General features: G+C 54.2%; 10 protein-coding genes and 1 non-coding gene across 11 annotated transcripts; 6 read left to right on the forward strand and 5 right to left on the reverse strand.

Moving 5' to 3' along the window:
• Positions 1-612: 612 nt before the first annotated feature.
• Positions 613-1,092, reverse strand: BDP55DRAFT_626019 (uncharacterized protein; the record flags this gene model as incomplete). Its single annotated transcript, XM_060571572.1, has 1 exon — positions 613-1,092. The coding sequence occupies one exon, from the start codon at positions 1,090-1,092 to the stop codon at positions 613-615; it is 480 nt and encodes a 159-aa protein (XP_060436198.1).
• Positions 1,093-4,695: 3,603 nt separating this feature from the next.
• On the forward strand, positions 4,696-7,636 carry BDP55DRAFT_642966 (uncharacterized protein). Its single transcript, XM_060573483.1, has one exon. The coding sequence runs from the start codon at positions 5,037-5,039 to the stop codon at positions 7,296-7,298; it is 2,262 nt and encodes a 753-aa protein (XP_060436199.1). The 5' UTR covers positions 4,696-5,036; the 3' UTR covers positions 7,299-7,636.
• Positions 7,637-8,235: 599 nt separating this feature from the next.
• BDP55DRAFT_689499 (endoplasmic reticulum vesicle transporter-domain-containing protein) lies at positions 8,236-9,527 on the forward strand (the record flags this gene model as incomplete). The annotated part of the gene is made up of 3 exons (XM_060576748.1): positions 8,236-8,323; positions 8,432-9,007; positions 9,064-9,527. The coding sequence occupies 3 exons, from the start codon at positions 8,236-8,238 to the stop codon at positions 9,525-9,527; spliced, it is 1,128 nt and encodes a 375-aa protein (XP_060436200.1).
• A 422-nt stretch (positions 9,528-9,949) lies between these two features.
• On the forward strand, positions 9,950-12,839 carry BDP55DRAFT_642969 (aconitate hydratase). The gene is made up of 2 exons (XM_060573484.1): positions 9,950-10,079; positions 10,140-12,839. The coding sequence occupies exons 1-2, from the start codon at positions 10,035-10,037 to the stop codon at positions 12,546-12,548; spliced, it is 2,454 nt and encodes an 817-aa protein (XP_060436201.1). The 5' UTR covers positions 9,950-10,034; the 3' UTR covers positions 12,549-12,839.
• Positions 12,840-13,243: 404 nt separating this feature from the next.
• BDP55DRAFT_t21 lies at positions 13,244-13,328 on the forward strand. The gene has a single exon. It is a non-coding gene; the product is annotated as a tRNA-Ala (tRNA).
• A 75-nt stretch (positions 13,329-13,403) lies between these two features.
• Positions 13,404-15,468, reverse strand: BDP55DRAFT_689501 (heterokaryon incompatibility protein; the record flags this gene model as incomplete). The annotated part of the gene is made up of 2 exons (XM_060576749.1): positions 13,404-15,091; positions 15,162-15,468. The coding sequence occupies 2 exons, from the start codon at positions 15,466-15,468 to the stop codon at positions 13,404-13,406; spliced, it is 1,995 nt and encodes a 664-aa protein (XP_060436202.1).
• A 436-nt stretch (positions 15,469-15,904) lies between these two features.
• Positions 15,905-16,551, forward strand: BDP55DRAFT_626024 (uncharacterized protein; the record flags this gene model as incomplete). Its single annotated transcript, XM_060571573.1, has 2 exons — positions 15,905-16,162; positions 16,219-16,551. The coding sequence occupies 2 exons, from the start codon at positions 15,905-15,907 to the stop codon at positions 16,549-16,551; spliced, it is 591 nt and encodes a 196-aa protein (XP_060436203.1).
• A 2,479-nt stretch (positions 16,552-19,030) lies between these two features.
• BDP55DRAFT_132250 (uncharacterized protein) lies at positions 19,031-19,952 on the forward strand. The gene has a single exon (XM_060565514.1). It carries the CDS (start codon positions 19,221-19,223, stop codon positions 19,665-19,667), a length of 447 nt encoding a protein of 148 aa, XP_060436204.1. The 5' UTR covers positions 19,031-19,220; the 3' UTR covers positions 19,668-19,952.
• A 12-nt stretch (positions 19,953-19,964) lies between these two features.
• Positions 19,965-20,854, reverse strand: BDP55DRAFT_642979 (uncharacterized protein). The gene is made up of 2 exons (XM_060573486.1): positions 20,565-20,854; positions 19,965-20,500 (listed from the first exon to the last, which is right to left on the reverse strand). The coding sequence occupies exons 1-2, from the start codon at positions 20,813-20,815 to the stop codon at positions 20,371-20,373; spliced, it is 381 nt and encodes a 126-aa protein (XP_060436205.1). The 5' UTR covers positions 20,816-20,854; the 3' UTR covers positions 19,965-20,370.
• Positions 20,855-20,875: 21 nt separating this feature from the next.
• BDP55DRAFT_132266 (actin family) lies at positions 20,876-23,014 on the reverse strand. Its single transcript, XM_060565515.1, has 4 exons — positions 22,293-23,014; positions 21,761-22,213; positions 21,391-21,705; positions 20,876-21,310 (listed from the first exon to the last, which is right to left on the reverse strand). The coding sequence occupies exons 1-4, from the start codon at positions 22,599-22,601 to the stop codon at positions 21,248-21,250; spliced, it is 1,140 nt and encodes a 379-aa protein (XP_060436206.1). The 5' UTR covers positions 22,602-23,014; the 3' UTR covers positions 20,876-21,247.
• Positions 23,015-23,379: 365 nt separating this feature from the next.
• Positions 23,380-23,710, reverse strand: BDP55DRAFT_722981 (uncharacterized protein; the record flags this gene model as incomplete). The annotated part of the gene is made up of 2 exons (XM_060578677.1): positions 23,380-23,452; positions 23,517-23,710. 2 exons carry the CDS (start codon positions 23,708-23,710, stop codon positions 23,380-23,382), a joined length of 267 nt encoding a protein of 88 aa, XP_060436207.1.
• Between the last annotated feature and the right edge of the window lie 385 nt (positions 23,711-24,095).

Raw genomic sequence — 24,095 nt, forward strand, 5'->3', positions numbered from 1 at the left:
AATTATGAAACAAGCCAGTCGAGAACCGGATGGTTTCTGGTCTCTTTGGGTGGTTGAAGGTGGTGAGATCTTAGAGGCGGAGGGGGAGGGGGAAACATGACGTATTGTCGAGTTCTGGGCCCTTCCTTTGTTTGCTTCGCCTCTGGACCGCCGGTTGGGAGGAAAGCCTCGGAGACGAGAGGCCTATCGAGCTTTTGAGCTTACCTCGACCTTCCTTCAGGGGTAGATGGGGAGCATGTTCCACACTAGACTTTCAAAATCCTCGATGAGTCGATGAAAGGCGGCGCCATGGTTGAATTGATGGGACGAGTATGGAAGCTTAAAGACTGTTGCTCGTGCGGGTGTTGAATTTTCAGTCTGCTTATTGCATTTTTTCGCCTGACGTAGCTTTGGTGCCTTGAACAGACATTGGACGGTTCAGGAGGCGGGGAGGAGTGATGAGATGGAAAAACAAAAGTAACCGTCTTCCTGCAAACGTGTGTGAAGTGGTCGAGCCTCGAAGTAGAGAGATCGGGTGGTCGGCTTCGATCCGGGCGCAATGGAGCTTCGGGTCCGGAGCGAATTGTCTTGTCCAGACTGCCCTTCTTGGGACAGACCCCTGAGCCGGCCACTTTACTTTCCCACGTCCTGCTTTACACTTTGAAGGTCGAGCTCGCGAGATGAAATCAAAGTATTGCAATGCGAGTGACAAAAAACATCCTTTTTCTTGGCGGCCTCGGCAGCGGTGGTTTGCTTAACTTTGATGAGAACCTTGGGAAAAGGCGGGGGTTGAGTTCGCATGACTAGCAGCCTGGGTGGCTGGACACTAGAATGGTGACATGCAGCGTAGCGTTGCGATAACTGTATCATCTTTGCCTGTTGAGGACGGCGCAGGCAAGCAAGCAGCGCTCTCGGACCTGGAAGGATGACTTCTCGACTATTCGCTAGGTATTCCCGCCATCTGTCGATCTGGACCAAAGGACCAGCCAGCCAACCAGCCAGAATAAGCCCGTGAGATATTTGCTGGCTCATTGCCTGCTTGCTTTGCTCACCGAGAGCTTCCCCGCCCCCCCCGCCTTTGTCAGAGCGCTGTTGTTGGTCCGCCGGCGCCATTGCTGCAGATTTCCGTCTGGACGATGAGCTGTCATTTTGAACTTCGCCCCCGTGGGCGTCTCCGTGGCTATTCCTTTCAGTGTAAACTAGCCATGAAGCATCATGAAGCATCCGTCCTTAATTCATCCCACAGACACTTGTCAGAGAAGGTTTGATGCGAGGTTGGCATCCGCCGATCTTGATGGCCCGAGACACGCATAAAGGCCTCCTCGACGGAAAGTGAAGGGGAAGAGCTTCTGAAAAGAAGGTCTCAGTGAAGAAGGACTAGTAACAGGCTGACTAAGGCCGGATCAATGTACCTCAACGTCGAGAGATGGGTGCCAGTTTGATCTGCTTCATAGAGAGTTCGTATTAGAGGAGGCTCTGTCTTGGTCCAAGACAGATGAAAGGATCTCCACGTGAACGAGTCAAGCGCCGACGGATTTTTCCTATTTGACCTCAGCTCTTTGTCTTGTCTGACTTCAGCTCCATTCGATGACAAGTCCCCGGGAGACTGGAAACCGGAGGATTGCGTGCTGCGTGACTTGCGGCAGTGACTGCTGCTTCCAGTAAGGAATCGAGGCTCAGGTGACAGAGAACAGACAGTCTCCCGTGGTCGTTGGTCGACCCGCCCCTCCTCCCCATTCCGATCTCGAGCGACCACGCTGCCGGGCTCGCTAAGATCGGATGCGGTAGCTGCATGAGGTTGGGGTTTACCACGCGTTGAATAACGCATCAACTGCAGTGAATGTCTCGAGGTTTTTGCTTTCTCTTGCGCGGCGGCCTTCTGGGCAAACGTAGCACTGGACACTCCTGGGCACAGGGTCTGGAAAACGGACAGGTCGGAGGTCGTATTCCTTGTCTTATCACTGAATCGTAGTGGAGGATGACCGACTGACCGACTGACCGACTGACCGGCTATGCAACTATGCAGCAAGCTGGTGCTCCGGCATCGCGATTCGTTGCATGAAGACCTAGATCGACCAGTTGTCGGTAGTCGAGAGGGCAGGCCACCATGGTGACATGGCACGTCTGAACGCCAGATGCGAGTTCAAGCAGAAGGATTTGTGAGAAGATTAAGGAGCCCAAGAAAGGTCGATGACCAAGCCAACCCCTATGAGTGCTTATTGCCCACGTTTTGCATAGTTGAAGTGCGTAAACATAGGAACAATTCGCGGCGAGGCTCCAGTTCGCCTCATTTCGAGTCTGGTGTTTGCAGGGCAGTCCCCCGTCATGTGCCAATGGGCAGTGGTTATTGCGTCTTTGCCCAGGGTAGCTCGCAATGGTTAAAGGAGAGAGTCATTGCTGGGGGGCGTGTGGGTGCGAATCTTGGGGGCGGAGGGTGGGAAATAGCATGAGGCAAAGATTAGAAAGGGAACCGACAGGCGGATGGATGAGTAGTGCCGAGACCTCGTTGGTCTCTCGACAACTATCCTGAAAGAGCGAAAGGGCGAAAGAACATAGGCGAAGGCGAAGCTGATGACTCGGCCGGTTCATCCAGTCAAGGAATGAACATCTTGGTCGGCACTAGAGATGAAGATGGAGTCTAGGCTGCGAGGAGTGAACGTGGCCGTGGCCATGGTTGTGGACAATGAATGGATTGAGGCGAAGAAGCTTGGAGCAGCTTCCATTGATGGCATTGTAAGCTGTCGAGTCGCTATCTCGTGGTGGTGGCTGTTGACCGCCTCTTTCCAACTTATTCCATGGCCATGACTTATTCTCTCTTTTTTTTTTTTTTTTTTTTTTTTTTTTTTTTTTTGCCGCCTATTGCCCGCTGTGATGGTGTAAACGAATCCAATGTGAAGCCATAGAGGCGAGCTGAGGTGTCGTAGGCTGCCTGGCTTGGCTAAATGACTGGTTTGCCTGGCCTTGGTGTATCTGCCTGCAGTGACATGTGAGCAGTTGTGGTTCCCGAATAGCAACCCATGGAACATAGATGGCGACAAATGGCCAGGCTTGCTAAGCAGAGCGGTGGGGGGCTGTCGACTTTGGAGTTTGAACCTTGGGGAGTCGGGAACATGTAATGCCACTACGTGAATTTGACACTTTGACATGGTCTTGGTTAGCGGTGTCTCGGCTTTCCCACGGCAAAGGCTATCTCTGCAAGCGTATACTTCCAGCCGTCTCAGTCTTTAAGTGGTGGGTGCCTTCCCTCGCCCACGTACCTGAGGTTGGTTCTTGAGGCAGGCAAGAGGCAAGAGGCAAGGTTCGATAAGGCGAGGTAGGGAGCGGAATAGGCAGTTAGCACCTTTCAAGTTCGCACCATTCGCTCTCGCCTAACATCGCGGAAGCAGCTGCAGAAAAGTACGTCCCTTTTCCGTGGTACTACCAACTAGCCAACCATATCCTGCTAAAGCTTCCTTGCCCCTCTTTATTTCCAAGATACATTGGCCAAGTACCTTTTGAGGTGTGAAAAGGCACCAAGCTTGCCTGGGGAAGGCCAGCAATGTCATGACCCCTCCGCCCTTCAACAGGTCCACCCCATTGACGGATCCCCGTCACCGACATCAGATATGCCATGCTACCTATCCACGGGTGACTGACAGAGTGCTGTGAGAGCGTGAGAGTCTACCTACATAGGTACATACTCCCCTGGCCTTGGGGCAAGTAGTGAACCGTGTGAATCTCAAGGCAGTTGCGAGAGTGACGACTGACGCTATTACCGCCTTTCCTGCCTTGCAACTTGCGGCTTGCCCGCCTTCCTTTCCTATCCCTCGCCATCCATCCTTCACTTTCCCACCACCTCAGTTCCCTCTTCGGGCCACCACAGTTTCGGCCTCTTCGTCTTTCGTTTGGCTCTTGGTACATAAGTGGCTCCTGGTCCCCCTGGTACTATTCCTCCCCAGTCCCATTCCGACCCCCAAAGTCACCTGCGGAGAGAGCAAAGCTGTTTGTCTGCCGCACTTGAACAAGTCCCGTCTCACACACACACACACAGCTCCCGAGGGTCAAGACCTTCCACCATAGAGAGAACGAGACGCAGAGACGTAGAGAGACGCACACGCATCATCCGTCTAGCCCGTCTCCACCTCCACCCACCTCCACCCGCCCACTCCAGTTTCTAGTGTCCCATCTTTGTCACTCTGATCCCTCTGCCTCCGGTCTCTCCTTCCTCGTCTGCTCACCTTCTTACTCCACCCCGGCTACCGACCGCCGACCCCCATCATCCTCCAACTCACTTATCTTTCCCACTCCCCGTCCCTTCACCCTCTCAACCATCTTTCATCATCTACCCGGACAGCTTGCTTTGTCCGTTTTTCTTTTTCCTCCCTCTCACCAACTCCGCCCTCGCAAGCAACTATCTACAACAATCAACAGATACCGTGTATCCGTCTGGTATCTGTTGAAACCCCGACCTCAGAAGGCAGACGCACCTTCTACCCCGACCGAGCGAGCCTCGTGCACCGTGCTGCTTGGCCGCCTATCAGTGAAACATCTGCCAGAGCCGTCATCCCCTCCCCGCCCGGCCGACCGCGAGTGTCCTTTTCATCCATACTCGGAGTCTACTTTCCATCCTTCAAAATGGCGTCCTCATCAGCAACAACGCCAGACACTCAGGTCACCCTGAAGATCAACTTCGACGGCATGACTCGCCGCCACAAACTCCCGCTGCGCGACATGGGACCTAGCACTCTTGAAGATAAGGTACGTCATTGCCCTCTTTTTGCCCATGGTCAGATTGCCGCGGCACAACAACATTGCATCGTTGTTCAGTGAGACGGCGATACACCAGAGGCGTTTGGGACCCTGTGGTTGAATTGTAGAAGCTAATTCGGCACTTGTAGGTGAGAGCTCTTTTGGGCGTTACCACTGATGCCAACGTCACTCTCGAGAGGTATTCCGACTCGGCTGGTTCGTACATCACACTCGATAAGCAAAACGTTTCTGTCTACAAGCAGCTTTACCGAGCTGCCAAGGCCAAGCAAAAACTCAAGCTTCGTGTCACCAAGTTGTCCGAGGAGAAGATGTCCCCCAGGCCGGTGTCAGTGGAGGATGTGCCGGAGTCCAGCACTCCTCTTGCTGTGAAGGAGGTGGAGGAGCTAAAGCCGGAAGACGCCGCGACGCAACCCCTCGTTGATCTGAGGCAATCTAGCGTCATCGACAACGAGGCCAAGAAGGAATTGCCAACTAGCGACACCGGTCTTGACTTCGAGGCCTCCATCCTCGCTTCCCTGTTGAGACGACACGCTAAGATTAACGACGAAGAAGTGTCCGCCGCTTCTGCAGATATCCCCGTCTCTGAGGGTATTACGGCTCGAGACCAGTGGTTCGCTAATGCTGCCGCCACGGAGACTTCGTCACGAGCTTCATGGGGTCGCTGCCCCGCACTGATGCACCCCAACACGAACTTCGCTGTGTGCTGCAACAGCTGCGACCAAACAGTTCCCGAAGCCCACTACCACTGCTCCACATGCGATGACGGTGATTTCGATCTTTGCCAAAACTGCGTTGACCAGGGTATCACATGCTACGGCGCTGACCACTGGCTCATCAAGAGGATTGTCAAGAACGGCCAGATCATCAACAGCACTACCGAGACAATTGCACCCAAGCCCAAGGCCAAGGTCGAGGAATCAATTCCCGAGCCTCCCAGGGTGCCCGCCAACATCAGTGAGCTCCTTCGCCCAGTCTTCAACACTGCGCTCTACAGCATGCGTACCTGCAACTGCTGCGTGACGGAACTTCCAGAGTCCAGCTTCCTCCACTGCGCAGCTTGCGAGGATTTCGACTTGTGCCACGCATGCTTCGAGAAGGACTCCCATGGTCACAACCCCAAGCACTCCTTCGTCCCCGCCGTTGAGGGTGCTCACGTCCCCAGCCATATCCAGATCAAGTTGGCTCCTGGCCGCAACCAGAGCCACAATGCTATTTGCGATGGCTGCGACAAGTACATTGCTGGCGTCCGCCACAAGTGCCTCGATTGCCCCGACTGGGACTACTGCGCTGACTGCATCGTGAACTCCAAGTTTGTTCACCCCAACCACCGCTTCGTTCCCATCTACGAGCCTCTGGAGGAGGTCCGCAGCCGTGCTGTCAGCCGCTCTGTGCACTTTGGTATCTGCTGCGATGGCCCCTTGTGCGCCCGCACTCACAACGCACCCGCCTACATCTCTGGTGTTCGATACAAGTGCACCGTTTGCCACGACACTGATTTCTGTGCCAACTGTGAGGCTAGCCCTGCTAACACCCACAACAAGACCCATCCCCTTGTTAAGTTCAAGACGCCAGTCCGTCACGTTACCGTTACCACCACCGGTGAGCGCGGAGATGGACAGCGCATGCAGCAAATGGGCGACCGCAGCCTTCGCCGCACTAGCTCTCGCTCTACCGAGACTACTGCAAATGCTTCCATCAACGTGCCCCAGACCGTCGTTGACGTGAAGCCCACAGAGCAGGCTGTCAAGGAGGAGGTTGTCGAGAAGACTCCCGAGCCCGAAGCTAAGCCGATTATCAAGGAAGAGGCCGTTGAGGAGACCCCCGAGGCTGAGATCAAGGAGGAGGCGGTTGAGGAGAAGGCCGCGCCGATTGCTGAGAAGCCTCTCTCCGAGCAGGACCTCCAGGCTGTCTTCGTCCGCGATACAGTTGCTGACGGCACCCTTCTGCCCCCCAACCACGTCTTCGAGCAAACATGGGTCCTCCGCAACGACGGTGATGTTGCATGGCCTGCCGGATGTTCCGTCAAGTTTGTTGGCGGTGACTACATGGGACACGTTGACTCGAACCACCCGGCCGGTATCTCCGAGCTCGTGTCTGCCTCAGAGTCAACTGTCTGCTATGCACCGCTCGCCCCTGGGCAGGAGTTCTCTTTCAATGTTCTCCTCCGTACCCCTGCACGCGAGGGCAAGATAATTTCTTACTGGCGCCTGACGACCAAGGATGGTTTGAAGTTTGGTCATAGACTCTGGTGCGATGTTAGCGTCCAGACCACTCAGCCAATTCCCGAGGAACCCAAGCAGGAGTCCAAGGAGATCCCCGCCGAGATGCAGAGCAGCACCATGATTTTCCCCAAGCTTGAGAAGGAATCTCCAGTCTCTAGTATTCACCAGGAGATCAAGACCGAGTCTGCTCGTGCCACCAGCTCTGAGGCTGAGGAGTTTGAGGATTGCGCCGAGGAAGAGGACTGGGATGCTTCTGATGACGGTTTTATGACCGACGAGGAGTACGATATCCTGGACGCCTCCGACGAGGAGTTCCTTGAGGAGCAGCAGCGGAGACTCAGAAAGTGAAGCGTCGGCGGTCTTTCTAGTTTCGCTAAACCACTGGAATTGGAGTGATCGGTGGTCTATTTGGGGGTTTGGTTTTCCTTGCATGTCTCATTTCATCAGGCCTGGGGTTATTTGATTTCATTTGGAACCTGGTTATATGAGAGTGAACCGGTAGCTGAGGATGGCATAAGCAAAGCTCGCGAGCCTCCTCAACAGCGGAACACGCAGGCTACCGGTGGCTTGTCGTTCAGGTTAGGTCGAGGCGACGCTCGTTTCATGATTCTTCATGACAAATTACAGATTGGTACTTGTAGGTTTTAGGAAGCAATGAACCGTAGCTTTAACAGCTCTTTCGAACATCATATCTCCTGGAAAGTTCTTCGATAACGGTGAATGTGCTTGCAGTCTTGTGGTAACCAGTATGTCCCACCCGCTACTCAGCATTCAGCACAACCTAATGTCTCCGCACGTGCAAGTAATTGCACCCCTGTCGCGAGCTCCCATGCACACGCCCCTCTCAGCCCACCAGCGCTATTACAGCACCAATCATTCTAGGACCCCTGGACAGGGGGCCCGAACTGCGGACAACTTTTGGATAGAGTGTCCTTAAGACTTTCTGCAGCAAGCTCTCCCACTTCACGAATTGCGCCGAGAGGTCTGACCAGCTTCCGCGAAGCCAATTTTCGACAAACTCGTTCCTTTTCGACCCTGGCGACTTTCTTTCACAACTTCAATTCTGGAAAACGAGGCATGCGGTAGCAGAAGTTCGTATTAACGGCGGGCATTTGCATAAGCCGAAAGGATTCGCATCGAGGAACCGACTCTGGCTTCGCGACTACATTCATCCACCGACGAAACTGAATATCCGGCCACGACCCGGAGAGAACTTGACGACCGTTAATTCCTGGCAATATCACTCCTTATTACCACCGGTTCATTCGCGCTATTTGAGACTGCCATGATGAACGGTTGGGACGAGAAGCAGCACCTAGACGACGATGCCTTTGGGGCGAAGGGGAACATCGTCAGCGCATTCGATGCCTTTCGTAAGTTGCCAATCTTCCGAATACAAGCCCTTCCCTTAGTGCCGATACCTTGCATGTGGCGGGCAAGATTGGCGGAATAGTAATGTGCTAACAGTCCTGTCTCCCTAGCCAAGGCGAAACCGCAATATGTGACGCGTACGGCTGGCGGCGGAAAGTGGACTGTCGCGATGACGGTCATTTCAGTCTTCCTCTTCTGGTCTGAACTCGGTCGCTGGTGGCGTGGTACCGAGACGCACACCTTTGCCGTGGAAAAGGGGGTACTGCACGAGATGCAGATCAACATGGATATTGTCGTGCGCATGCACTGCGATGACCTTCATATCAACGTTCAAGATGCGGCGGGTGATCGTATTCTCGCAAGCAGCATGCTCAAGCGCGACAAGACGAACTGGTCGCAGTGGGTGGACAGCAAGGGCATTCACCGCTTGGGAAGAGACAGCAAGGGCAAGATTGACACCGGCGCCGGCTGGCAGGAGGAGGAGGGTTTCGGGGAGGAGCACGTCCACGACATTGTGTCGCTCAGCAAGAAGAGGGCTAAATGGGCCAAGACACCCAGACTCTGGGGTGACGGCGACAGTTGCCGCATCTACGGCAACTTGGATGTCAACAGGGTGCAGGGTGATTTCCACATTACTGCCAGGGGCCACGGCTACATGGAGTTTGGAGAGCACTTGGATCATGCCGGTAAGTCAATCATCTCGGGCTTGAATCTTGACGCGCTGGCTTACAATTTCATGCAGCTTTCAACTTCTCGCACATCATCTCGGAGATGTCCTTCGGTCCATTCTACCCCTCGCTTGTGAACCCCCTGGATCGCACGGTCAACCTCGCCAGGATCAACTTCCACAAGTTCCAGTACTACTTGTCCGTGGTTCCTACCGTCTACTCTGTCGGCCATTCGTCGTCCAACCTCATCTCTACGAACCAGTATGCCGTCACGGAACAGAGCAAGGAGACCGATGACCACAACATCCCCGGTATCTTCTTCAAGTACGACATTGAGCCCATTCTGCTATCCGTGGAAGAGTCCAGGGACGGCTTCCTCCAGTTTTTGATGAAGATTGTCAACGTCATCAGCGGTGTTCTCGTTGCCGGCCACTGGGGTTATACCCTCACCGAATGGTACAAGGAGGTCATGGGCCGGCGGAGAAGAGAGAGAAGCGAAGGCTTCATTGGCACGAAGAGCTCAGAGTATGACCAGTAGAGAAGTGCGTGGCATCGACGGATGGGAACAAAGTGACATAGGAGTTCAAGGGTTGTGTATAGATAAGCATCTGGGATAGGGGAAATTGTTTCTTTGCATCGTTTATACCGTCTGAAATTCAGCCAATAGGAAAGTTGACAAGCCAGAGGTTCATACCAAGTCTATTCTACAGACATGTTGGTGACATTACCACCGAAGTGAGCACCTCGGCGAGGCGGCTCCGAGCTGGACCGTCCGGGTTGACCGTGCAGGTTGACTGTGCAGGGGCATTACCTCGGCGCAGCTATTCCCGGTGTAGTTTTCGGAGCGAAGCCGGCAGTGCAGGGATGGAGCCTTTGACCTCCACTAGGTGTACACTTCCCCCGGACTCGTGCACCGGCTTTTCAATTGAGTCTTTCCAATTGGATCCAATATGCCGATGTCGCCAACAGCCAACCCAAAAAATTCCACATCACACCCCGCCACCAAGTTCGACTCACAGTTTCCGGTGGGAGGTGCTCATTGACGATGGCACCAATTGAGCTTGCCAGTCGATCAGGAGGCGCCGCGAGGGTGAGGAATTACTGCATTTCAATCAGTGAGGAGAGAAACGAGAAACTGACGAAACTATAGCGGCTTCTGACTCGCACACGACCATGCCTTTCTGCATCCTCGAGCCTGCCGATCAGGAGGACATTCGCGACCGCCCAGGACGTCGAGCAGCAAGACGCTGAGATGCGCAAGCTGCTCCCCAAGTCTATCAAGCCCAACGCATACCGCAGACTTCACGACAACCTCCTCAAGGTTCGCCATGTCCTCGGACAGCAGCGCCTCACCCTCGCCGAAAAGATCCTGTACAGTCATTTGGACAATGTCGAGGACTCGCTTCTCACGGACACGGACAATGGACGCAACATCCGCGGCAGTGCCAACCTCAAGCTTAACCCGGACCGAGTCAACATGCAAGACGCATCGGCGCAGATGGCGTTGCTGCAGTTTATGTCCTGCAACCTCGCGAAGCCGGCCATTCCCGCCAGCATCCACTGTGACCACTTGATTGTGGGATCCAAGGGCGCTGACAAGGACTTGACGGACGGTATCAGTGTCAACAAGGAGGTGTTCGATTTCCTCGAGTCTGCCGGGCGCAAGTACGGCATGGACTTTTGGCCCCCTGGTGCAGGCATTATTCACCAGACGGTTTTGGAGGTCTACGCTCTTCCGGGTATCATGATGCTGGGAACCGACAGCCACAGTCCTAACGCTGGTGGTCTGTCTACTATTACTATTGGAGTTGGTGGTGCCGATGCTGTGGAGGCCCTTGTCGGCGCTCCTTGGGAGCTGAAGGCCCCTCGCGTGCTCGGTGTCAAGCTGACCGGCAAGCTCAACGACTGGGTGTCCCCCAAGGACGTTATTCTCAACCTGGCCGGCAAGTTGACTGTGCGCGGCGGAACCGGATTTATCGTCGAGTATTTCGGCGAGGGCGTCGAGACTCTTAGCGCCACCGGAATGGCCACCATTTGCAACATGGGTGCCGAAGTCGGCGCCACGACCTCCATCTTCCCCTACACGGCCGCCTCTGAGCGCTATCTCCTTCAAACCCGCAGACAAGCCGAACACCAGGCTCTGGATGCGTACAAGAAGTGGTCAAGCTTCAACTTCAGAGCTGATGAGGGCGCTCAGTACGACCAGGTCATCGAGATCAACCTTTCCGAGCTCGAGCCCCACATCAACGGCCCCTTTACCCCCGACTTGGCTACTCCCCTGTCCGCCTTCAAGGAGACAATCCAGACCGAGCAATGGCCTGAGGTCTTGTCGGCCGGCCTTATTGGCAGCTGCACCAACAGCTCCTACGAGGACATGACCAAGGTCGAGAGCATGGTCAAGCAGGCTGAGAAGGCCGGCTTGAAGCCCAAGGCACCCTTCTACATCACCCCCGGCAGCGAGCAAATCCGCGCTACTCTCGAGCGCGATGGCACTCTGAAGACTCTGGAAGGTGCTGGGGGCATCGTTCTCTCCAACGCTTGCGGCCCATGCATCGGTCAGTGGAAGCGCCAAGACGATATCCCCAAGGGTCAGCTCAACGCCATCCTGACATCGTACAACCGCAACTTCAAGGGCCGCAATGACGGCAACCCCGGCACCATGAACTTCCTCGCCTCCCCTGAAATCGTCACCGCCATGGCCTACGCCGGCGCGACCACCTTCAACCCCATGACGGACAAGCTGCAGACACCCGACGGAAAGGAGTTCAAGTTCGAGGCCCCCCACGGCCTGGAGAACCCCAAGACCCCCTTCGAGTCCGGCGTCGCGTCCCTCCAGTCCATCTCGCCCGACGAGCCCAACGCCGACGTCAAGATTGCCATCGCCCCGACCTCGGAGCGCCTCGCCTTCCTCGAGCCTTTTGCGCCCTTCCCCGAGAGCGACCTGAGCGGCCTCAAGGTCCTCGTCAAGGTCACTGGAAAGTGCACTACTGACACCATCTCGGCCGCAGGCCCCTGGCTCAAGTACAAGGGCCACCTGCCTAACATTAGCACCAACACGCTCAACACGGCCGTGAACAAGGAGACGGGCGAGGTCAATGCCGCCTACGATGTCGACGGCTCCAAGCACACCATCCCCGAGCTCGCGCAGCTGTGGAAGGAGCGCGGACAGGAGTGGCTCGTCGTCGCGGAGCACAACTATGGTGAGGGCAGCGCGCGCGAGCACGCCGCACTGCAGCCGCGGTACCTCGGCGCCCGCGTCGTGCTGACAAAGTCGTTTGCGCGCATCCACGAGACCAATCTCAAGAAGCAGGGTGTCGTGCCCCTGACTTTCGAGAACGAGGCCGACTATGACAAGATTGCGGCGTGCGACGAGGTCAGCACCGTTGGATTGTACGAGATGCTGCAGAACGGCGGGCAGGGCAAGGTGCAACTGCTCGTCAAGAAGAAGGACGGCTCCGAGGTGTTGATCCCGACTGCGCACGCTGTTACCAAGGACCAGGCTGGATTCATCCTCGCGGGTAGCGCTCTGAGCATGCTTGCCAAGCGTAACCAGGCTTGAGATTATGTTGGATCAGACGTGTTTTCTTGATATTGGGGGCTTTCTGTTCTCGTTTTGTTTTTCTTGTATGGGTCTTGTGGTTTACACAAAAGGCGAAAAGAGGTGAAGATAAAAATTCCGACGATTGTACATATCCCGCAGCGTCATTCTCCATTTCCGGGATAGTTTAAAGCAGCCAGGGCGTGTGTCACAGAAGAGAAGAAAATGATTTGAGAATTGGACTCTGCTGGAGCCGCATGAATGTGATCATCATGTAACAGAATTGCGCTCGCAGTCACGAATAAGCAACATATGCTGATTTATTCGACGAGAGGCTTTTCTCGTCTACCCGCTTTCCCCTCTAAACTCACATATTGAACCGAGGCTCACAGACTTTGACTTGGAAGCAATCTCCTAGATCTACGCTGCGTGAAGCAAATTCATCCTCGTTGAATGGAGTCACAGGCTTTGATCCGGCAGATACCATTACCGAAATACATCGACTCCCATGAAGCACACAGCCAGCCGCCTTGCCTTTTCTAGGCAATGAGAGAGGTGATCTCCACGCTGGTTTTCACGTCAGAATTGCTTGCATGGAGATCTCAGCCTGACCTTGAGATGCGCTGGACAGAGAGCAAGCACGCAAGGTGGGCAAGGATTAAGATTTTGGTTCAGCGGTCGAATTCACATCGCCAGAAATGTTTCCGGTTAATGCCGGGCGTTTAGCTCAGTGGTAGAGCGCCCGCTTTGCATACCTTCAGCGCCTGCGGGAGGCCCAGGGTTCAATCCCCTGATCGTCCAACCTTTTGTCCACTTGAATGCATCTCTGTGGAAAGAATTTTTTGGGCGATTCATTTTGTTTTAACCTCGTGCCATTCAGACGAGAGTGATGAACTCGCGAGCCACGCCGTCAAAAAGCTTCACTTCGTTCGTGTCCTTCAAGGCCCCTGCTCGGAACGATACGCCAACCCGCCTGAAGATTTCAATCCCGGGTTCCACCCTCTCGAGGACGATGAAGCCGTGATACGAACGGGCATCGCCCCTGTTCCACGTCTTTCCCACCAGCAGGCAAGAATACCGCTCGCCCCGGGTCACCGATCCTGCATAGTCGCAGATCATGGTGTACCTGTTCGCCTTCGCATCCACGAGGTCGTACCTGACGCCTTCCGTGAACCCCATCATCAAATCACCATCTTGTTTCTCTGTAGTCGTGATCTCGAGGCCATGTACAATAGCCCCGTGAACCACGATCTTAGCTCCCTCACAGACTTGACCGTATATATCTTCCGCCATGAGAGGCTCTACCCGAACATCCAACACCTCCAAATCACCTTTGAAGTGCGACATGGGATGGAACATGACGGGCCCCTCAATAGCCGCCCAACTCCAGCTCGGCGCCCTCCACTTCCCAGGCCGTCGCGAGACGGTCTCGGGATTACGCCAGTAATCGTCGTCCGCGGTCCAGAGCAACTGCGTCGCGAAATCTCCCTCCCACAAGCCGGCAATATACCGGTTCAGTCGATGGTCTTCCCGTCGTCCACCGTACACGTCCTCATGCATCAGCCAGAACTGCTTCGCCATCCCAGACAGCGCCGACAGCCGGTCCGCGTCGAAGCTGATGGACCGCTCCGAGAAGAGCTGAACGACCTGCCGCCACTGCAGATACGCCCTCTCCGCCGAAGACAGCGCCCGAAACAGCTCTGGCGAGCGGAAACACCGGACCGACTCCTCGTCGAGCTCGACGGGCTGGTCGCGGCGGCAGGCGCAGGAGCGCGAGGTGTTGCACTCCCAGACGAGCTCGTTGGTCGTATAGTGCAGCGTTCTATTCGACAAAATCGCCTCCTGCAGCGTCCACGCACGCTTATTGATGGGCTCCCCGTGTGCACCTTCTGCTTCGGTGGTCCGGAGAAGGACAGTGATGTCGTTGTGTTTCCTCTTGAGCTCGTCACGGACGTAGACCGGCCGCACGACGCCGTCCCCGAGCTCGTCGAGGCGCTGCGGCGGGACACCAAAGGCCTGGGGCGCAAAGACGCCGACGCCGCTCCCGTCCGCGTGGTCCACGGAGATGGTCACCGTCGCGTTGGAGTAGACCTCGCACATGCGGCCCGCCTCCCGAGCCCAGTCTTGGGCGTCGCCTTGGATGATGCAGAGGGCGTCGATCCACAGGTACTGCAGCCCTAGGTTTCTGGTGATGGCAACGGCGTCCCGCAGGGTCGGGGGCATGTCGGCGTACGGCATGGCATCTTGATGCGCGGTGAAGTTGAGGCGGGTCGTTTTGAAGGCTGGGTGGGAGGCTGGGTCACCCCAGCAGTAGCTCAACGCTGCGTATGCACCGGAGGCCCCGCGAGACTCGACGAGGCGGGGTTCGTGGAGGTCTTTGTTGGTTCCGACGTCGATGACGCGGGTCGGGAGGACCGAGGCTGATGCTGTTTGTCTGCAGGATGGGTGGTTTGCGAGGCAGTCTTGGAGCCATGATGATGCTAGGGTAAGACTGGCCGGGGAGGACGAGTGGCTCTCTACTTCCTGGGCTGGACCGATTGTCGGATGGCATGCGCCGTGGTCGTCTGTTTATGTAGTGAGCGAGTTGAACGAGATAATCAAGTGATGATTCTGACGTAGGGACTCATATCTAACCTCGTCGCGAGAAGAGCTCCAGAGCGATGTTACCCTCTCCCCAGCCTGACACGGAAATCTGGAGCGGAGTGCCTGATGCGAAGCGCATCTGTAGCAGTCCAGATACCTCTTTGCCGCCGGGCTCATATAGATCCTTCTTTCGCAGACGCAACGCAGCCCAGAGGAGCTGGCAGGGCCGGCATGATGTGGTCGTAGCGGATCGCTGGAGGTCTCGAAGCTCGATGAACTTGGCCATGCGCTGGTTCGCGGCGAGCTTCTGGCCCTTGGCTTCCTCCGCGCCGAGGTTGGAACATACTGCGCAGTTCATCTTCCGCGACTCTCTCTATGGCATTTTTATCGTACCGAGTAAGAACTACTGGGTGCGATGCTAGATGTTTTGGTGGTTTGACTTGATTCGTCTTGGCGTAAGCGAAGTTACTTAAGCATGCATAGTAAGTCCCCAAGACGTTTTTCAAAGCCCGCCTATTTGAGCTTCATGTGCATGATCTTGGTATGCCTGTGAAAGGGAACAGACATTTCGGCTCTTGAGAGGTGGTGACCTTGTAGCTTTGGATACCTTGAGGAAAGCTTTTCGAAACGCCAAATGACAAGATGAGCGTCTTCTTCGAGGCCATGATGTTCGCAAGACATGTTCTCGACAATACAGGTTTGCCTTTTCAGCCTGACTCTCTCATAAGTGCACAACCACCAGCTCTGTGACGAGAATCTCAGTGAGCTGCCACTATTGTATCCGGAACTCTCTCATGAGCATTCCTGTCGTCGACTCTTCAGGCAACCTAGTCAGAAGACTAAGTGTAAGTAGCTACTTGAGAGGTGTTAAGAAGTCTGGTGCTGTTCAATATCATCAGCGAGAATCAGGTAAGTTGAAAACTGTGGAAAGCACGCTGCAACTCTGGCCACAACAAGGTGTCCAAAAGACGGCACAGAACCACGAGAAGCTTCGAAACAATAACAACAACAACGACAAGTCAGCAGTCGGGTCTATAGCCATGGACAAGAGAGTAAGCTCAGTACAGTGGCGACTAATCATAATAATCAGACATCGATATGGCTATAGATAAAATCACAAAGCATCCCCTTTTTCAACACGACGTTGAAACGGCCGACTCTCTTCGCCGGGCGCATCGGAACCACCCACAACCTTCCCAAGGACAAAGATGCTCCCGCAGCGACAGCTTCAACCACGTTGTTGCGGGCGCTCAGCCCTGAGAGAGTGCACCGTTACCCCGACCAGTCACCGACCCCCTTCTTCCCCCATGCTCATCCCCAAGGGATGGGGGAAGAACTTTTGATCACACGGATTGACGGATCAGATGGCACCTCTCAAAGCTCCGGACTGGGGCTTTGCCTCATCCGGAGGGAAGCCAGGTTCAGCGAAAACGCGGGGTAAAGGAGATTTGATATGTGGAGGAAGATGGCGGATCATGGCGCTCGCCGGGCGTCTGGGGAAAGTGTCCTGGGCTCCTGGCTTTTTTCTCTGGCTTTTTGTACGTAATGGAGACGGCACGGTTTGATGAGCGCGCCGGACTCCTACCTTTCAAGCCCAGGGCTTGGTTTGGTGTAAGCCAGATTTGACGATGGCTTGGTGGCTTTTTATTTTTCTGGAGGATGGCCTGCAGAGGGTAAGAACGGTGGCCATTTACTATTGCTTCGCAAGCTGAGATGGAGTAGATTACCCGAGAAGAGTGCGGTCTCCAGATAATCCAAAATGCTGAGGGTCAGATCGGATGACAGCTTTGCGGGCCGCTCCGTTCATTGAAGTTTGAAGAAAGCGGTTTCCCGATTTTGGTGGGAGCTGCGGGGTGTAAGTGGTGATTTGAAGTCGAATGTCTTCATAATGCAGTTTGCACTTGTCAATTCCTCTTCAGTCCTCTCTATCGGCAAGTCCAACGTTACTCATTGTCCCGCAGTCACCTTAGCGACCCGACATGTTATCCAAAAAAAAAAAAAAAAAAAAAAAAAAAAAAAAAAAAAGGGACATTTGTGGCACTTGGTACCTTGATGTCGAATCCAAGACCCCTCAAAGGTCGTGACTTGAACCTGGCTTCACCATTGAATTCAAGGCGAAACTTAGCCAGGAACTCACGTCAACGAGGGTTGGGCAGGCGGGTACCAGACTAGCGAACCGAAGGCTGTCAAGGGAGCACGTTTGCCTCGAAACCGAGACGAGCTTCGTCAACGAAATTTCCTTCAAACCTGCAACAGGATCGTGGCATCAGACATGGGCTCAAAAAAGGTCTGCTGACACTCAGAGACGCAGCAAACGGATTCCCATTACCCCCAGGAAACTGATGACTGGTCGACGACAGGGTGGGTTGGCGGGGGCGGTAATGGTACAAGCGGGCAGGACTCCTTGACGTCGTCGACAAAGCTGTTGGCCCTAGCAAGGGGGGGGGGGGGGGGGGGTGGTGATCTAATAGCGTCCCAGTCTTATCCACTCCGTTCAGCCAAAACATGCCAGCAGCGATCAGGATCAGCTTTTCCCGAGCGCCAGAAACGAACCCCAAGCTCAAGGTGAGGTGTTGGAGAGGAAGAAAAATAAAACTCTGCCAGACCAAAGAAGTCACTGCGAAATTCCGTCCAGCACGTTCCACGTTCCTTGCATTAGCCCCGTTTTCCCCAGCTCCCAGCCCTTCAGGCTTGGTTTAAAGAGGAGCGTCGTGACCAGCCAGTGGGCCCTCCCGAGGCCGCGCTACGGCCGAAAGCGGTAATCTATTAGCAAAACGTTACCCCATCGTTTGCTCCAGAATGGCGTCTTTTCATGGCGAGAATTTGACAACTGGAGGTTTTTGAAGAGTCACGAGGTCCACCTAGCAGCCAAGAAGTGGAGAGGAGGAGAGGGCGAGAGAAAAAAAAAAATCAATCACCACCAGGGCGGATGATGGAAGCTCGCCTTCTGCCGATAGTACCTAGCTGCTCTCTTGCTCTTCCAGGTGCTTGGGGTCCGTTGGGGGTGAATGCGTAGGAATAACAAACAACGCAACGGGCGTTACTCGTTGCTTTTCTGCAACTCTTATCAGTGAGATCGTTGAGCAACCAGAAAGTAGCTAAACTTGGAACTCTCCGTTTGCTTATTGATGATAACACAGAGCTCTTCTGTCCGGTTACCATTCGGATGCACTGCCCAGCAGCTTGCGATATATGGCATGGGTTGGAGAGCTCAGAGCGTGTGCGTTGGTGGTGGTAAAATACCTAGCAACCCGGCGAGGCAGACGGCATATGCAGCATGCCTCCGGCAAAGACCCATGTCTCACACACATCTGACCTTGTCTTGTCATTCACTCACTGCATCACGACATGCATGTTCTTCTCTCTGCCCACTCTTCACACCGGCTCCAACAAGTTGGCAATAGCAAACCTGACCTGGAAAAAAGTGATGGCCAAGGCCAAAGCTACCCATGAGCCTGGACCCAGCCTAGCTAGCGTAGCTCCGCTCCCGTTGTTTCGGGGCCTCGGGGGCCATGCTAATTTTGCACATCCAGATCTTCTCCGCCTCCTCACTTGTGACTTGCTCGAGAGCCGCCCTTTCTCTGACAAAACTTTTCCTAATGTGGGCTCTCCGGTTTTATTCATTTTTATTTTATTTTTCTTTCCTTCTCACACTAAGAAAGAAAAAAGTCTTGCGCATCAGTACGTAGCTACGTACCTACCTGGTGTACCTCTTCCCTCACAAGTGTGAGAGAGCACACCTTGTTCGTTGCGAGTGCAACGCCGTCACTCAGCCCATGGGGCCATGGGAGAGACTTTTGCTTGTCAGGAGGACACTGCAAAGTCCGTGAGACTAGCCCTCCACCACCTCCTACTCTTCCAAGGACAAACCTATAATAACCTTGGCCTCCTCTCGCTGTTTCTCACGAGGATCCCGCCCTCCCATCATTGACTCATCCAAGACACATCTCACACATTCTCGACTGGTCATCCAAGTCCTCATCTCACAGTTCAGACGATACTTCAGTTGACATCCCACTTACACCCATCTCACACAAAATCTCGAAGCGTACAACCACCACCACCACCCAAAACACATACACACACACCAAACACATAAAACCCACCAAGATGCCTTCCCAAATCTTCGTCACCGAGCCTCACCCCACCGTGGCACCAAACACCTACATCTACTCCGGCCGCGGCGGCTTCGGCAACATCCGCAAGGCGCCCCAGGTCCTCACCCCGGCCACCGGCATCACCACGCCCCTCAAGCCCACCGGCAACGGAGACGCAACCCGCCGCTTCTACTCTGGCATCGGCGGCGCCGGCAACCGCCACGAGGCCTCTGAGCGCCTCGTCCGCACCTTTGACGAGGACTTTGACCGCCAGGAGGTTCGCGACCGCGCCGCCGTCGGTCACGTCGGTATCGGCGGCGCCGGCAACGTCACCCGCCGCGTCTCGGACGCTTCCTCCGTCCACAGCGGCGCTTCGGATGAGTCTGCGTCAACTTCTTCGCTCAAGTCTCTCAAGAACCGCGGCGGCAACTTCTGGCGCCGGGTCACCAAGGCTAACTGAGCCGTCTCTGCACACCTCTTTTCTTTTTCATAATCACAACGGCACGGCGTTTTACGGAAACCAAAGAAAAAGCACACACGGGAATGAGTTATCAAGGACATAGCGGAAGCGGCCTCGGAATGGCTTGTATTTTCTGGGGAATGGCATGAGAGCGAGCGCGGCGGGACACAATACCCCCAGATACACCCATCTGGTTGTTCAGCAAAGTAGTACTTGGAGGGACCATTTATTGGTTTCCTCTTGAATATCAATTGTTTCACACTTCATTAATGACTTCAACTACGCTCAACAATGTGACACAATTTCAACTGCCGGGCGATGAGAATCTCAATGGGCTCAATTGCATAATTTGCTTGCGACAAACATCTCTGCTCAGTAATCTTGTTTAACTAACCAAGGCATGCTGGGTCGTAGGACAGTGTGGTTGTCTTGGCTGAATGAGCCTTGGACAAATCGTACCTCAATGGGCAAGAACTATCGCGTACCGACAAGTCATCACAAACCCTTACAGAAGTCCGAAGATGGCAGACCCCCAACATTGCGTCTAAAAAGTTGTACTCATATGTTTTCAACTCGCCCCCACGTGTCCTCCTTGGTAGGTAAGAGCCAACCTTAACCGCCCAACAATGATAACCCCCGGTCTCACATCCACAAACCTCACCTTCGCTCACCCGCTCCAACTCAAGGAGACCAACATCACTCATCACGGCTCTGATCGGCAAACATTGTACATATGAATACAACCACAAGTATCCGTACTCGCCAGCACTATCTCAGCCCCAGTTCCGGGCCCCAACTCCAACCGCAAACCAACATAGAACCGTCGCAGTTCACTTAAACCGGCAGAATCAGAATATCAATGAATACTCATCTCTCACAAACTCATGGAAATCGCACCTGACATCTGACAGAAGCATGTGACGAGACCAGGGAAGCCCACCGAGCAAACACCCAGGGCCCATGGGAAACAACAACAAAGTTATGATAGATAAGACAGAAGAAAAGATGGTCATTGACGCTATTTTGGCTAGACACGGAGATAAGGTTGCGGATAGAAAGACTGTTACGGTCCAAAGGAAAAAAAGAAATGTTTGAATGCCAACGCAACCCCCGGTTCCCGTCGGACGCATGTCAAGCAACCTTACCATAACCAACCATCTGGCCCCAATTCATACGGCAAGCTGCATACGATGGCACGGCAATGCATGTTCAAACGCACAAATTGCATAGCTGATCAAAGAGACAACAGGTTCGGGTATCATTCTCAACTTTCTAGCTGACCATTACCTCATATGCTGCCTTTTGCCTACGACAACGGCTCCGCGAATGCCAATGTCTTTTGAGGGTGGGTAAATCTCAAATCCAGCTAATCGTCGTTCTCTCTCCCCCCCTCTCTCTCTCGCTCCCAACTTCATGATATCTAAACTCCATCTACTCATCCGGTTGTTGCCCCTTTTGTCTTTCGCTAGGCCCAACAGAATGGTGAACACAGCTCTAGATCTATAAACGTCGACGGGAGGGGAGCCAGTAACGCCATCTGGAAACCGCTTCATCGATATGAATTAAAAACAAGAACCGTCTCACGTAAGCTTGGTGTGAATGATTTCCGGGTTCTCATGCCAGTCGTCGATGCTCACCCACATCTATTATAAAAAGGGGTCAGCGTCTGAATAACGCAGTGGACCGAGTCCACATACAACCACGCGAGCAGAATAAAACTTACCTTTCGGAAAGTGCTAAGACCAGCCAAGATACTTCCACCGATCCATGTCGAGTACTTGCGTTCTGGCGGCGCGAAAATCTTTATCCTCATGTCCTTGACGGCCAATCGTTGCAGCTCCGTCAACAGACGGTCACCGAAGCCCCGGGTCAATGTGCTGCCGCCAGAGAGCACGATGTTGCTGTAGAGAGACTTGCGCAGGTCGAGGTCCGTCCTGTTGATGGCGTCGACGACAATTTGGTGCACACCAGGGTACTCGAGGCCAATGATTTCGGGGTCGAAGAGGATTTCCGGTGCCCTGAACCGTTCCGCACCGATCTGTACACATAGTCAGCTCACCTATTCTTGCCCTCATCAATCACGAGAAACCGACCTTGAGCTTGTGCCCGTCCGGGAGAACGTATTCCACGCCCTTGGCCGGGTCTGTCCTGTTTGCCCATTCCTTCTCCTCTTTCCTGGGGTCATGGGCGACGTAAGTGACAGACTCCTTGATGAGCCGCACAACCTCCTTCTCGGCGCTGGTGTGAAAGACGTAGCCGCTCTTCCGCAGCAACATTTGCATGTACTCGGTCACATCGCGTCCGGCCACGTCTATCCGCCTGATGCTGCTCGGCATGGCGAAACCCTCGTACACCGGCACCGCGTGTGACACTCCGTCGCCTGAGTCGAGAACGATACCGGTCGTCCGACCGCTGGCGTATAATGAAAGAACGGCTTGGATTGATGTGTACAGTGCCGGAACGTTGAAAGTCTCGAAGAGGATCTGGGCCGCTGTATCGCGGTTGCTGCGAGGGTTGAGGGGTGGTTCGGTCAGGAGAACGGGATGCTTTGGGCGGGGGTTAGTATCAGAAGTAGGTACGGTGCGTCTCGCAAATCAAACGAGACATTATCTGTGCCAAACGAACCTCTTCACTGAGCGTCTTGAGGCCTTCGCCATAGACGTATTCCCAAATCTTCTCCATGTCGTCCCAGTCCGTGACGATGCCGTGCTCCAGCGGATACCTGATCTTGAGCAGGCCTCTGAGCTCCGTTGCCGCCTTCTGCCCGATAAACACCTCACCCTCGAGCGCGCCGGCGAGAACTCTCAGGTGCTTGGGCCGACCGACGAACGAAGGGAAGTAGCATTTGGGCAGGTCATCGCCTGCGAAACCGGCGCGGATCGTACCGGAGCCATTGTCCAGGACGATTGGCGCGTTGTGCAATGAATCCGTCATCTTGTGAGATACATCCAAGAACTCAGAACAAACGAGTATCGGTTGTATACACCTCGAGCCCTTTAGCCCTCACGGTTCCCCTGGTGCTGGTCGTTTCGTTTCGTTTTCGCGGCGGAACCCCTTTGTTTGTTGGTCGAGCGGTGACTGCAAGTGGGGGCGGTTCGATGCCAGATGGCTCGATGGCAGTCAACAGAAAGCCGTACTCGAGCTTGATGACAGGTCGGTGGCACCTGACTGTCAGGTATTGTCGCAGGATCGTGGTCGCAGTTGCTTGCCTTGGGAGGTGGTGGTGTTGTCAAAATGGTCAAAAGTGGCAGCTTCAACACGACGCGGTAGCAGTCCGGGGAGCTGCATGGGCGCGAATGAGGGACTAGGACAAAAGTGGAGTAGCGCAATCCGGAGCTTTCGTGCACGGGCCTCTCAGGGTCTCTTGTAAGTTGTAAGTGAAGTCAATGTAGAACTTGGGACGACGCAGAATCCAAAGTTTTCATCGCACTTGTAAGATCACTGAAATGAGTCTGTTGTTTCTTGAGCTGAAACTTATTTCACGACGAGATTTAATATTCGTTTTTCATTTGAACAAAGTGAGCTATGTATGGTCCGTATGGACTTCTACTGATGCTTTAGGTATCCAAGAAGCCCCCCCCGAACGCCTTCAGATGCTTGAGATATGTATTGGTATCTCCTAAATATCCCAAATTTCCAAATGTAACTTCCAACTCCTTATTTCGTTGTTGCCAAGCATTCCTTTATGGGAATGAATTAACTAAGCGGCTGCTTACATGTGGCCGTCGACAAGCAGCATGCTAGCGTAGGGCCAACCGAGAATGCCGAAAGCAAGAGGGAAGAACCTGTTTAATGCAGTGTTAGTCACTGTTGTCACTCGCACAATCAAAGGCTGTGATGGCTTCTTACATTGCTGCGGTGACGGCACGCTTCTTAATCATGGCACCGTAGTAGGGCTTGGCGTGAACACCAGTCTGGGACATCCTCTGGAAGGGATGGGGCTCGAAGGAGCGGGCGACGTTGCGCATGTTGTGGAGGAGAGTGAATTGTCTGCGCTGGACGGCGAAGCGAGCAGCGTTGCGGGCGGCGAATGCGGGAGACATTTTGAGTGATGACTGAAGGGTTGGTTTTTTTGGTATTAAGTCAAGAGACTTCTGTTGCTTTGATGGAGAGGAGTGAGGTGGAATGTAATACACTCGTACAAAAGATGTAGTGGAGAGTTTGTTTGGTGGTTGAGTTGAGACTCTGTTTGATGTTGTTGACGTGTGATGATGATGAGAACGGGAATGGGAACACAACAGACGGGAAGCTGCTTCGGATCTTATACCAAGGAAAAGATTGTGCCTCCAACCCGCATACCTACGAGATCTGTGAATCTTGACAAAGGACTCCGGGATTTCCAACGGCAAACGCCTATTGTGGGCAGATGGGCGGGCAGCTTTGCCCGTAAGATTGCCGTGCCTGGGCGGGAACGAACGAGGCTTCTAA

This window comes from Colletotrichum godetiae (genome assembly GCF_030913485.1).
Source record: "Colletotrichum godetiae strain CBS 193.32 chromosome Unknown BDP55scaffold_2, whole genome shotgun sequence".
Taxonomy (NCBI): Eukaryota; Fungi; Ascomycota; class Sordariomycetes; order Glomerellales; family Glomerellaceae; genus Colletotrichum; species Colletotrichum godetiae.

Bases quoted from the DNA above. Each gene is read 5' to 3' on its own strand.
- BDP55DRAFT_642966 (XM_060573483.1), top strand. From the start codon at position 5,037: ATGTCCCCCAGGCCGGTGTCAGTGGAGGATGTGCCGGAGTCCAGCACT.
- BDP55DRAFT_642969 (XM_060573484.1), top strand. From the start codon at position 10,035: ATGGCACCAATTGAGCTTGCCAGTCGATCAGGAGGCGCCGCGAGG. The intron at 10,080-10,139 runs GTGAGGAATTAC...ACGAAACTATAG, and splicing joins GATCAGGAGGCGCCGCGAGG to CGGCTTCTGACTCGCACACG.
- BDP55DRAFT_132250 (XM_060565514.1), top strand. From the start codon at position 19,221: ATGCCTTCCCAAATCTTCGTCACCGAGCCTCACCCCACCGTGGCACCA.
- BDP55DRAFT_642979 (XM_060573486.1), bottom strand. From the start codon at position 20,815: ATGGTAAGGTTGCTTGACATGCGTCCGACGGGAACCGGGGGTTGCGTT. The intron at 20,501-20,564 runs GTGCGATTTCCA...TGCCGGTTTAAG, and splicing joins ATGCTTCTGTCAGATGTCAG to TGAACTGCGACGGTTCTATG.
- BDP55DRAFT_132266 (XM_060565515.1), bottom strand. From the start codon at position 22,601: ATGACGGATTCATTGCACAACGCGCCAATCGTCCTGGACAATGGCTCC. The intron at 21,706-21,760 runs GTCGGTTTCTCG...CTATGTGTACAG, and splicing joins CGGACGGGCACAAGCTCAAG to ATCGGTGCGGAACGGTTCAG. The intron at 21,311-21,390 runs GTAAGTTTTATT...TTTTTATAATAG, and splicing joins GTCTTAGCACTTTCCGAAAG to ATGTGGGTGAGCATCGACGA.